Raw genomic sequence first — 13,319 nt, 5'->3', positions numbered from 1 at the left:
TTTAAACTTAACGTTTATAAAAAAAGGGTTTATTTTTGTGTTTCCCTCTCACCCTCAAAAAATCAGGGCGAGCAGCTGGTGAGCACTCATATCCCAACATCAGGTACCCTGCGCTCCCATCCATTTTGGCATTAAAAACTCTGACAACCCCACGTGAGGCAGAGACAGCACCTCTGCCATCCACTCTTTCCAAGGCTTTAGCAAGTCGCCATGTTAAACGTCTCTTGGAGTTAAAGGGTTTTCTTTTCAGGGATGGTCCAATCCATGCGCCACTCATCAGGGCCCAGAAGGTTCCGGTCTGTTACCCATCCTGCTGCTGTCAATCCTTGGAAGAGACGGGTGGGTCCAAAGTGAAAGGAAGGGAGTCTTGTTTAGCTGTAACTATACATTCAATTAATTCTCGACCTACACTTTCCTGCTCCTACCTCTCTGATACAGGATAATGCAGAAGGGTGAAATATAAGCAGGACTGAATGGTTTTTCAGGGGGGGGGGGAAGAGGGGAGGATTCTTGCAAGCAGAAACAGCGTGAGAAATCATAAAAAAATTCTGCAGTCTTTTTAAAGGAAAGCAAGTTTCCACTCCTTAGGATTAAGTTGAAAATCTGTGATGGGCAAAGCCTAATAAAAGTTCTGAGAGGATCTGAGCAGAGGCTCTAACAGGAGTGATTCCCTTTCCCCAGATCTAATTAATATACTATTATACTAATCTTATTATTATGTACAGCTAAACAAGCAGCTAGATGCAAAACTATTATATTTTCATAACTTACCTAATTTTCATAACTTACACTGGTCGTGGAAATGTAGCTTTGCTCAGTGCTGCATTCAGAATTATTATTTTTTTAAGTAAAGGTCAGCATCTATATCACGACCCCACCATACCTGCCAGGAATTTGGGAAATATTTTGTCCAACAGCTGATGTGTTTCAGAAATCGCAGTGCTGTCCTTATTCTCAGGTTCTGAATGATCCCAAAAAGAAAAAAAAGAAGGAAATCAGAGCATCCTCCCTGGGCAGGGCTACACCAAGAAAAGAGCACAGCATATTAAAATGGGTACATTGTTCACACTTGAACTCTAAGTATACTCTAAGTATATGGTGGGCTATAAATGCAAATAAAATAAACTATCGAAGAGCAGCCCAATAGGAAGGGGAAAATCTCTCTCTAAAAATGTCAGAGAGAAAGATCACCTTCCCAACCTGTAATGGGTATGAGTTACTCGTGCGTAAACTGGTGCCTTTCTCAGTTAATTTGTCTTGTTAAAACTTTCTGACTGGACAGCCCCTTCTCATCGTGGCTGCCTCAGTCACTGGCAGAATCCGTCAGTGGGCGTTTCTTGAACCTCTTCCAACATAAAAGTTGTTTGACACCCAGTCTCCTCCTCCTCTCACTGCGCGGGAGTCTTCTGTGCAGGGAAGGCGTGGGTAGCGGAGGACCTGGGCTCTCCTCACTGATGTCCAGTGAAGAGTCCTGGAGCCCTCTCTCCACTTCCCCCGTCTGCCTCCCCTTATCCCCGGTGTTGCGCTGATTGGCTTCCCCCTCTACTGAGCTGTTTCTCCCCCTGCTGCTGGGTCCTTCGCCAGCATCATCTGGGAACCTCCCCTTCGCCTCTCGCTCCAATGTCAGTTCCCTGACACAACACTTTAAGTCATATCCTTTAAGCCTCGGATGGACAGCTGTTTTAATGTTGTTTTATTAATATATTTCTATCTCCCCGCCCCGCTTTCTTCCAAGAAGAATGTGGTCGTGTACGAGGTTCTCCTCCTCCTCAGTTCATCCTCATCCACAACCCTACTGACCCAAAGTAGCCCAGTCAGCTTCCTTGCTGAGTGGGGACTTGAACCCTGCTCCCCCAGGTCCAGCACTCTAACCACTACACTGCACCACCATGTACCCCTCTGCCTGATTTCACACAGTCCTCAACCTGATTTCATGCAGGTGGCCCAAAGGGCAGAAATGGGGGGGGGTGAGGAAGTGGGCCGTGGAAAAAGAGACACAAGAAGGATGTCCCGCCCACTTTTGGCTCTGGGCCCACCTGCCACTCTCCACAGGGTAAGAGGGTAAGATTCTTCACCCGTCTTATAAGTGGAGATGCCAGAAATTGAAGGGGAAAGCTGTGTGCCCCACCCCACTGAGCTGTAGCTGCTCCCCACTCCCCTTCCCTCCTGGTTCATCACCTTCACGAAGCCTACGCTGCAGATTCAGGAGAGACTCTTCCCCCAAGGCAGACATTGCCACATCTTGGTACAGCAGGACTTCCAGCAGGAAGGCGTGAGTGCAGGCTTTAATTACATCCACGCTGCCTGCCAGTCGGTGTAGGAGAATGGAGACAGTCCCTGGGGATGGAGGGAGAGAGGTGGGGCAAGGTCATCGTCATCGTTTTATTTGTATGCCGCCTTTCCATACTTAAAACCAGTGTTTTCTCGGGGGGCAGGGGCGGCACAGGGGTACACATACCCCTAAACGTTTTGTGAATCTTTGTACTTTTGTCCATTTACTGTATTTATTTTTCCTTATTTGAACTATCAAATGGTGATTTTCTTGAGTCAAAATGAGAGTATCCCTAAATGTTTTTTTAAGGGGGAAGCACTGGTTAAAACTGTGCTCAAGGTGGCTTACAACGTGACAAGATTTACACCACTGCAAACCTAACAAAAGTAAGGTAAAGGTAAAGGTACCCCTGCCCGTACGGGCCAGTCGTGTCCAACTCTAGGGTTGTGCGCCCATCTCACTTAAGAGGCGGGGGCCAGCGCTGTCCGGAGACACTTCTGGGTCACATGGCCAGCGTGACGAAGCTGCTCTGGCGAGCCGGCACCAGCGCAGCACACGGAAACACCGTTTACCTTCCCGCTATAAAGCGGTACCTATTTATCTACTTGCACTTAGGGGTGCTTTCAAACTGCTAGGTGGGCAGCAGCTGGGACCGAAAGACGGGAGCTCACCCTGCTGCGGGGATTCGAACCGCCGACCATGCAATCGGCAAGTCCTAGGCACTGGGTTTTAGCCACAGCGCCACCTGCGTCCCTAACAAAAGTAATAAACAATAAATAAAACACATAAAAAAGTACACAACCAAGTTGAAACAATTTCCACATAAATAATAAGATCTAAAAATAAAGATGCAGAAATCAATACCATTAACTTACCAAAAAAACCCAACTTAAGCAATATCACAGCCTAAGAGTGTGTTCAGCAGTTTTTGTAGCTGGAGTCAGTCCTGTAAGGTCTGTAAGGCAGGCAGCAGGTTTTCCAGGACTCACAGCCACGATGGTGCTCAGTATTCTCACATGCTGACACACCTTTCTGCTAGGACCCCAAATCTGCTGCCAGAGGTTGCATCCAGACCAGCCTTTACTCTGGCAGAGAGTGAAGCCGTCAACTGGGATTGGGAATTCAGGACCAATTTAAAAAACAGGTAACTTTAGTTTATGGTCCAAACTTCGCTGCCCCTTGAAATATCCATCTCTATTGTTATTGCTTCTGCTACTCCAGTTTACACCCCACCTTTCTACATTAATATATGCTCGCGGCAGACTGTAATCAAAATACAACAATCTAGTAATTGGGCGGGGGGATACAAAATAAAAAATGTGATGCAAAAAGGATATATGTATGAAATTAAAAAACAACAACCCAAACTCATTTGCAACCTCTCTCTTTTTCATGCCACATTGCTAGGAAACTTCACTCATGCCTTAGGCTGCAATCCTAACCCCCTTTACTTGGGAGTAAGCCCCACTGAATTCAACAGAGTAGACAAGATTAGTATTGCACTCTTAATAGCCAGACACTTCATATATGCAACTTTCTCACGGACCCACCTGCTGCTCGGTTGAAGAAGATTAAGTGATTTGTGGCGTTCCCTTCGAGGGCTTTCTGGAAATCTGCAACTCTGGTTGGAGTTGGAAGAGAAATTCATGAATGCCAAAAAGTGATGAAGGCGCACCGTGGCCAGGATGGGAAATTCAATCTGAAAGACAAACCTCTGGGACTCCTCTGCACCCAGGAAGAATAAGTTTAGGCCCTGGGACCACAGGCTGCATCTAGAAGCCTGCCTTTCAGTAAAATAAATGCATGGAGGTTTTTTTACTTTTAAAAATTTAATTACGTTACTTTTAAAATTCCTATAGACACCTTTTCCAGGTTATATTTACACACTGTCACTTGGCAACAATGCGGAAGTGATCGCCTCCCACCCTCTGGAATGCCTTCTCCTCAAGGATTTTGTGACACTTTCAAAAGTCCGCTTATCCAAACCTGTCCTGGACTCTTACATGTTTACTTCTCTGTTCTGTACACTGCTCAGTTTAATTCGGGATATGTACTTTTTTGTTTTTAAACCAGATTTCTAGGAAATCTTATTCGATTGTTATTGTTATTGCTTTCATCATTTTTATGTCATGCACCTGGACATTTTTAGTTATAGTAAGTGGGTTGAAAAGCTTCACCAAGAAACGGCAAGCTTAGGAACAAATTATCTTCCAGAGAATGGAGGGTTAAAGGGGCACCTGATAGTTCTTACTCACCTGGAGGCCACAGTGTGGAGTGGTGTCCCAAGGTTCATCCTGAGCTCCTGCTGAAACCCTAGGCATGGGGGGTGAAAAACCACCGGGTTTTTAAGGATGCAATCCTGAGGGCCTTTTGCTGAAGTCCCACCGTGTTAACAAAACCAAGGTAGGTCACCACTGTGACAGACATGCTGGCAAAACCTTCCCTGACCTTGTACCCTTCAGATGTTTTAGACTATCTACAACTGGAGGTATCACTCAGGAGAGCTGAGCAAGCCATACAGAGAGGCCTGGAGGGCAGCAATTTGGCTCCCCATCTCTGACCTGGGACATAATGTGACTGTCAGTTCCATGGTCTCCCTCTCCCACGAAAGGATGGGGTGGGAGGGAAGAAGAGGAGACGGATGGCATGAGCATGGCCAAAGCTCTCAGGCGGCACCACTCCTCCTTCCCCCTGGCACCAGAGGCTCCTTACCTGGCACCAGAGGCTCCTGAGGGTTGGCAAGAGCAGGTCCCAGCACTTTACCCCGCTGCAAAAAATGCCGCAAGACCAGGCGGAGCCGGGCACGGTTGAGGGTCTCCATGCAGACGGATCGTACCGCCCTATAATTGGCGTAGAGATGCAAGGCAGTGAAGAGGCCGTAGAGGGAATAAGTGAGGCTGAAGGGAAAGGAAGCAGACAAATCAGAGAAAAGACTCACCTAAGAAAGGACCTTCTTCTGTCCCTCAGTGGCCCCTGCCAAACACTTCCATTCCTTCTATCCTTGTAAAACCTGACTCTTCCACAGCCCACCTCCCTACCTGCCACGCAGAGAGAGAGAGAGAGAGGCAGCATCCTTCCACTCACCGGAGATTGTCTGCTACAAGAGGAATGAGGAGAAGACTGAAGAAGAGGCCAGCTAGGTTCACCAGGGTCTCCTGGGTAAACGAGAGAGGACGTCACCAGAAGGCAAATGGTAGGCCTCAGGCCTTGCACAGCCCTAACAAGAGTTGGCCAACGCATGCCTCATTCCATCCATGCCCCCTAGCACTCTCACCTGGCTTCCATCTTTGGCCGAAACATCGGCCATGTTGTCCCGCCGGGCCTGGTGCATGGTGAGGGCTGCCCGAGTGGCCCCTCCAGCAACTCCCACAATGCACTGGAGCAGAGAGAAAATGGAGGTGGAAGGAGAACAGAAAGCTATGTGGGTCACACACAGACACAACTACATACTCCTCCAAACAAACGACAGAACATGACACCATGACCTCCTCAGCCCCCCGGGCTATCCACAACCCATCAGGAAAATCAGGATGAAAACGGACACCAAGCTTTGTCCCAATACTGGCTCACAGAAGCCTTAGGCCACATTTGCACCATACATTTAAAGCACTATGATACCAGGTTAAACTGTAGCTTCCCCCAAAGAATTCTGGGAGCTGTAGCTTGTTAAGGGTGTGGAGAGTTCTTTTTAAAAAAAACCTGATTTTCCTCCCAGAGTAGAATTCCCAGGGTGGTTTAACAGCCAATCCCCAGTTAACTCTGGGAATTGTAGTTCTGTGAGGGTAAACTACAGGTCCCAGAATTCTTTGGAGGAAGCCACGATTGTTTAAAGTGGCACCACAGTCCTTTTAACATATTGTGTGAATGTGACCTTACAATCATAGCTGTCAACGTTTCCCTTTTTTAAAGGGAAATTCCCTTATTCCGAATAGGATTCCTCGCAAGAAAAGGGAAAAGTTGACAGCTATGCCTTACAATAAATGTCTCACCCATTATACCCGCCAAGTTCCACTCCAGTTTCACATCTCAATTATCCCAGCATCTCACCAAGCCAACTTCCATCCCTCCTCATTTATTTATTTTTACCTTGAAGAAGCCACTGATGCACACAATGAGAGTGAAGCATGCTGGGAATGCTGGGGCCAGGATCTCCATTAAGATGGCCATGTCATTCAGGACATCAGCAAAGAGCCTAAGAGGTATTGGGGGGGGGTGTATTAAATGTCAATCAAAGAGAAAACACTGACCCATCAGGTGTCTAAGCACAACACCCACAAAAATGCAATTACCAACAACCTGGAATCTAAATATCCATACAATACAAACTGAAATAATGTGGCACTGGTGTTATAAAATCATTTTATATCACAAATATAAACAATTACAAACATGGCCTGAAATCACTCAACTCAATAAAATAAACGCAAACACATTTTGCCCTTATTGTACTCCCCGGTAGTCAATAATATTAATACATACATATGTACACACACAGAGAGAGAGAGGCATATATTTCAACGTATTTCAAACAGTTGGAGCTATCAGTGAAATTAATAAGTAAACGCGCACCAAATAAGGCTACTACTGGTCTTGTTTCTTATCATACTATGGATGGCCACATATGTGTGCCTGTAAACCAAAACTAGCACTCAAGCAAAGCCATAAACTGTCCTTCCAACTGGAACATATGTCTAAAAGTGTCCTAGCTAATGAACCAACAGAAAGTACAGTTGGTGATAAAGTACTGGATTTGTACCCAATTTTAGACATGCAGCTAGAGAGGACACCTATGAAGTTGGGGTCAAAACACCCCTCTTTACCTCCATTGCTTTGCATCGCAGTCCAGTTTGCTTCTGGTGGATAAAAAGGAAATGGGATAATGTGAGAAGGAGGAGAAGGACAGGGCCACCTAAAGATCAAACTCGGAAAACAGACGGTGGTCAGAATGTCAGATTAGAACTGGGCAGAAGACCAAGGTTCAGACCCCCCCCCTCAGCCATGAAGCCCCCCCCCCTTGCAGCCTAGCCTACCTCATAAGATTGTTGTAGGGATAAAACTGGGGCAGGGGGTGTAAAATCATGTGTGCCACCTTGAAGGAAAAGTGGGGTAGCAATGACTTCTAGCCATGATGGTTCTATTCCATCTCTGCTGCCAGAGGCAGCATGTCTCTGTGTTCATGGGGGGTAGAAAATCTCAAGTGGGGGGGGGACCCTTTGTTGCCCTCAGGTCCTCCTTTTGGGTTCCCCATAGGCATCTGATTGGCCACTGCATGAACAGGGGTGGGACTAGATGGGGCTTTGGCCTGATCCAGCAATGCACTAGAACAAATAAAACAGGAACAGTCCCCCCCTTGCACGTTTCCTCCTCCCCACCCCCCACTAGCACCAACAACACAGGGCGGAAGCAGGACTCACCCCTTACTCCAGGCAAAGAGAATTCGGCCCAGCATCCCAGTCCCATCTGAGGAAGAAGGGATAGAGAGCAGACATCAGTGGTTGCCACAAAGGGGCAACTGGTCCACGTGAGACTGGAGGTTACAGGAAGCTGGCTCGCCACACAGTTTGAATCTGCAAGTTACAAGAGCTTCTTTTTGGAGTGGGATAGAGACTGTATTGCTGGCAAGATGAGGAATGAACTGGAAAAGGGAGAACAGTGCTGAGGGGGTCACCTTAACCTGAGTGGTTCTGGGTTCAAATCAAGATGAACAGATTTGGGGAAAGGCTCTGAGGGAGCAGTTTTACATGGCACATCCCCCCCCCCGCTTGCCGAAACTTAGGCCACATTCAGCCATGGGCTCTATTGCATTAGTTGTACTGTTTATACTGCTAGCCCTTCTGTTTCTGATGTTCCTAAATGTAGTTGGGTTTGATTTTGTGGGCACCAGTAATTTAAGTGTTGTTTAAATGCTTACTAAGCATTTATTTTTTAGGGACACGGGTGGCGCTGTGGGTTAAACCACAGAGCATAGGGCTTGCTGATCAGAAGGTTGGCGGTTCGAATCTCTGCAACGGGGTGAGCTTCCCTTGCTCGGTCCCTGTTCCTGCCAACCTAGCAGTTCGAAAGCACTTCAAAGTTCAAGTGGATAAATAGGTACTGCTCCGGCAGGAAGGTAAACGGCGTGCGCTGCTCTGATTTGCTAGAAGCGGCTTAGTCATGCTGGCCACATGACCCGGAAGCTGTACGCCAGCTCCCTTGGCCAATAAAGCAAGATGAGCACCGCAACCCCAGAGTCGTCCGCGACTGGACCTAATGGTCAGGGGTCCCTTTACCTTTAAGCATTTATTTAAAGTTCCAAGCAAGCACCTCGTGCTACTTTTAACTGTGGGAAAGGATCAGAAGAGGAAAAGTTGCAAGAGGATGAACAGAAGGGCAAGTCCCACCTTTCAGGATCCAAGTGACAGTGGCAGCCGTGACGGTTGAAGCCTCATCCCCGACTCCCACCCCTTTCAGCACAGCCTGGGTGGCTAGAGTCCCTGTGATGCTACTGGCAAAGGCCTGGGTTGGGGCAGGGGAAAGAGAGGGGAGCAGTTAGGGCAGAACAGAGGAGGGTTTTTGCCCCACTTAACCACCAGCTTGAGACCTTCCCTTGGGCCTTCGATAGCCTATCCTGCCTCAAACCACACAGTTTCATCCAAGCCATAATACTTCCTTTAAAAAAATGCCCTCCACAGAACTGATGCCCTCACTTTTTCCAGCCTCTGATAATGAAGAGGGCGAGCAGGATGTTGGAAACCAATCACCCCACTGAAAAGCAGACCACCCCCACCCCTGCCCCCCCAGGATGGAGAATAGAGCCTTCACCTGCACTGTGTCCCAAATCTGGTAGGCCAGGTAGTCTGAACTCACACTTTCAGGATAACCCTGGGGTAGGAAGACCAACTGCAGGAAAGAGAATAGAAGTTGTTGTCATTGTTTCTAAATTCACGACCACTGAGACACATCCATTTTGACTGTTGGAGTACTTCGGACTTGTTGCCACACGTTTCCCCTCTCATCCCCATCCCATCTTTTATTTTTTTAAGAGCATTGTTCTTGCGTCCCAGAGATACGTTGCCTTTTATGCCCACCCTTAAGGCCACACGATATGTTTCAAGCGGTATGATACCCCTTTAACTGTCATGGCTTCCCCCAAGAATCCTATCCTGGGAACTGTAGTTTATTAGTGGTGCTGAGAGCTGCTACAAGATGCTTATTCCCCTCCCAGAGCCACAATAACCAGAGTTTGCTGGGAAGAGGGTTTGCTTGCTGAGCATTTTGAAAACACCTTTTAAGAGTCAGGGATTCTTTTCCTCTTTACCCTCCTTCTTGCCAAGACACAACCTGGCATAATACGCAGCCCTCACTCCCACTGACAGATAACACATCACCCCCAAATTCTGTCCTACATCTGTTCCCAACCAATTTCCCTTCTTCAGAAACATAAATCATGCAGCGTCCATGATGCATCTGGTATCACTTATCCCTTTCTGCTCCCACCCCCCCCACACACACACCAATACACACCAAGGCATCCTTCATCCCATCACTCCAGTATCTTCTTCCTAAACCACTATCACCAAACAGTCCTTCCATCCACTTTGCTAAATCTGTACTGCAAAAACACAAAGGGACAATGGACGTTTGTGTGTGTGTGTGTGTGTGTGTGTGTGTGTGTGTGTGTGTCCATATACAAACACACACTCTCTCTCATACACACACACACACAGAGAGAGAAATTTAATAAATAATAATAATTCGCATATACAACATTCAGGAGAAACCAACAGAAGCTGTTTTCTCACCATGAAGATCTCCCGCAGTGAACGGAATCCTTGATTTTGAGGTCTGTCTGGAATACAGTCTAGCCTCCCATCAGGCAAGGCCCGGTAGTGCTGAGTACTGAGAGAGCCATAACTTTCCATACAAAGCGGCTGAACCCCCAAATTGGTCATATCTCAAGCAGCTCCTAAGCTGTCAAGGACACACAGTATTATTAATCAGTTGTTAATTTTGCGTTTGAGAAACAGAGTATGTGAATAGGAATGCATACGTTAGGACATGAGAACGTCAGGTCCAAGGACTAGATGTGGCCCTCTAAGCCTTTCTACCTGGCCCTTGGGATTCTCCTCGGGGCAGCCATGCCTTCTCCTGACTGAGATGTGTCCTTAAACTCTGATAAGGGCTCCCCCTGCACTGTACATTTAAAGTAGTAGCATACCACGTTAAACAGTCATGGCTTTCCCAAAGGAATCCTAGTAACTGTAGTTTGCTAAGCATCCTGAGAGTAGTTAGGAGACCCCTTTTCCCCTCACAGTTGCAATTCCCAGAAATTCCTGGAAATTCCCAGTATTCTCTTTTGGCCTCTGCTTAAAACATTTTCGTTTAGGCAAGCCTACCAGACAACATGTAGACATTGATGTGCTCTAATCTTTTACTGCTGATTTTAATTATATTATAAATGCTACAGTTATTTGCTTTATCACTGGCCTTATTGATAATGTTAATATTTCTTGTAAACTGCTTAAAGGTCGTATCAGAATCAAGCGGCATATAAATTTTGCTAAATAAAACCAGTAAATTACACTGCTTGCACAAAGTACTCAAGACAGCTTGCCACTTTACTGACACAACTGATCTATCCCAAAAGCCCCAGCTAAGTCGTTTTCAGATGCTGGCTGCCTTAAAAACAAAACGAAACAAAAACCTTCCACATTTAAAGGCGCGTGCATCCTACAACACTATAAACAGAGGGAATCCCCAAGTATTCAGCACAGGCAACCCAACCCCCTTTTGCACCTAGCTCCTGGGCATACATACAGATATTGTCACTTAAGCTCTAAGAATGTACGGGGGACGCGTCCGGAAGCCAGCTTTCCCCAGCAGTGATTCCTGACTGGCAGCTCTCACAGAAGCACGCACGCCAATGCCTGCTGGCTCCCGGATCTTTCTCCGGGGCTTGGCATGGCACCGCCACCCCGAGCCCAGCCTAACCTTTGCAAGCCGCCGTCCAGGCGCCACCCGCTCAGCGCCCAGAGCTATTTCGCCAAGTGGCAGGTCTCGGTTGCTCCAGGGCTGCAGAGGATGCTGGGGGATAGTTGCAAGGGACCATGGGGGCTGTAGTTTTGGGTGGCATTGAGTGCCTCTTCCTCTCCCTAAACTTTGTCCTCCTTCGTTATTAAGACACAGTACAGTATTTGCTTCTTTGGGAAGAAAAAGTAAATCCGGAGGGGTGGCCATATTAATCTGTTGCAGCAGCAACAGCGGCGCAGGATCTTGCAGGTTGTGGAAACTCTTTTAACAAATATCTTACGGAGTAAGGTTTTGTGGACTAGGATTACGATGCCAGCTGGCAAATGATATCGATTAAAAGTTATACCGCAATTAATGCGCTCGGTAGCACAATACTTCTGTTAAACAAATAATAAAAGCCTTTTTTGCGGGGGTGGAAAATGCATATTTACACGCACCCAGAATACCCCATCTCCAGGTTCTTAAGTGAAGTCTTATCCGCGAAGGTATCGCTGGCAAAACGCTTGCAGAGGTACAGTACACAGATTTGGCAGCAGCTTTTCCCAGCGTGGACTTGGGGAAAGCTCTGCAAGGGGGAATTGCTGCCTGGCATGCAACCGCTGAAGGCACAGGGGCTTCATGGGGGAGAGAGAGAAAGGGGGCGCCTTCCGTTCTGTTGCGGGGCTGGAGCTGGTTCGTTCCCAGCTGACGCAGCAGTTCTTTACTGCGCGGGATTTAGCTGGAGAGAAACGGGGCGGAAAGGGGTGAAAACTGCACGCGAAAGGGAACAGTTTCCCCCTTTACGAAATAGGCAGCCACGTCCTCCGGGAAGCACCTCCAGCAATCCGGAAACCCCGAGGCTCCAGCAGGAACGACGGGAGGAGTTGCAACCCCGGTTCCAAGGAGCACTGGAAAATGTGGTCCTCCATCGTTGCAGTTGCTGTCATGACCATCCATAGAATTCTGCTTCTCTCCGAGTTTATGGAATCCCTTTTAAAGCAATCTAAGTCCGCAGCCATCACCACCCCATGCCGTGGCAATAAAACCCACAATGATTAATTTTTTAAAAAAGAAGTGGATAACGTTTATGCATACAATCTGCTGCTCTCCATCTGAATTAGCAAGGTGCAATGGGGGATAACCGTTGGACAGTGTTCTTGAAGCTACTAACACGAGTTTGACCAAATTGCAGGAGACAGTGGAAGACAGGAGTGCCTGGCATACTCTAGTCCATGAGGTCACGAAGAGTCAGACAAGACTAAACGACTAAACAACAACGAGCTACTTGATTTGTACCTGCCTTGCACATCACATCACATCAAGTAGTCTTTTTTACCAAAATGCAGCCAGAGAATAATATTGAGAGGGGGTGCTGTATTTTCAATAGATGCAACTTGCTCTTGTCACTGAAGGTTGTATTATCTCTGGCAAGCAGGGTTGGGATAGGTAAAGGAACAGGGGAAACCAATATCCTAGTGATCCAGTTCTACACTTGAATCCAAGAAAAGTGACAGTTGGGAGCTACTTTCATTTTTGCATTATCTGAGTTTGACTTTGCTTAGCACACACATGGAAAATTTAAGATCTGTATATATAAGAAGTTGTTTTTGTGGATGGGATCTTAGAAACAGGATTCTCCAGGGACCAAAAAGTTGTGGTATCTAAAAAGCAACAACAGCTCTGAGCTGCTTTGTGTTTTTGGCTAACAAGTGACTTCAGAAGAAACTCCTGGCCCTCATCAGGACCCCAGCACTCGACTTTGTTTTAATCTCTTCTTGTTCTATGAGGGGGCTGTGTGAGTTATACAAAAAAAAGCAGCACAGAAATGCTGTAAAATAAATACATACAAAAGAATTCCTAAAGCCCTTCCATATTTGTACAATACTTGTAGCTACATACAGAATTTGAGATGGAGGCAAGCTTTCACTTTAAAAAGTTACTCTTCTTATTTCTGGCTGGCTTTTTCCAGTGCTAGTAAAAGCAACTGTTCCTTTTATCCTGCAGCCCAACTGGCCTAGTGAATTGCTAGGGAACAATCCATTCTCTGAAATGTGTGCCA

At 46.9% G+C, this 13,319-nt stretch overlaps 1 protein-coding gene across 1 annotated transcript; it reads right to left on the bottom strand.

The window, feature by feature from the left end:
- Positions 1-18: 18 nt before the first annotated feature.
- RUSF1 (RUS family member 1) lies at positions 19-11,441 on the bottom strand. Its single transcript, XM_081165914.1, is given in 15 exon segments — positions 19-325; positions 884-961; positions 2,179-2,337; positions 3,823-3,893; positions 4,528-4,585; positions 4,985-5,169; positions 5,357-5,427; positions 5,547-5,648; positions 6,359-6,464; positions 7,093-7,125; positions 7,687-7,732; positions 8,653-8,767; positions 9,074-9,151; positions 11,243-11,321; positions 11,323-11,441. Coding segments are annotated over 15 exon segments (1,338 nt in total). The 5' UTR covers positions 11,385-11,441; the 3' UTR covers positions 19-230.
- Between the last annotated feature and the right edge of the window lie 1,878 nt (positions 11,442-13,319).

Source organism: Podarcis bocagei (genome assembly GCF_964188305.1).
Source record: "Podarcis bocagei genome assembly, chromosome: 13".
NCBI classification, from domain to species: Eukaryota; Metazoa; Chordata; class Lepidosauria; order Squamata; family Lacertidae; genus Podarcis; species Podarcis bocagei.
This window is presented reverse-complemented; position numbering and strand designations above follow the sequence as displayed.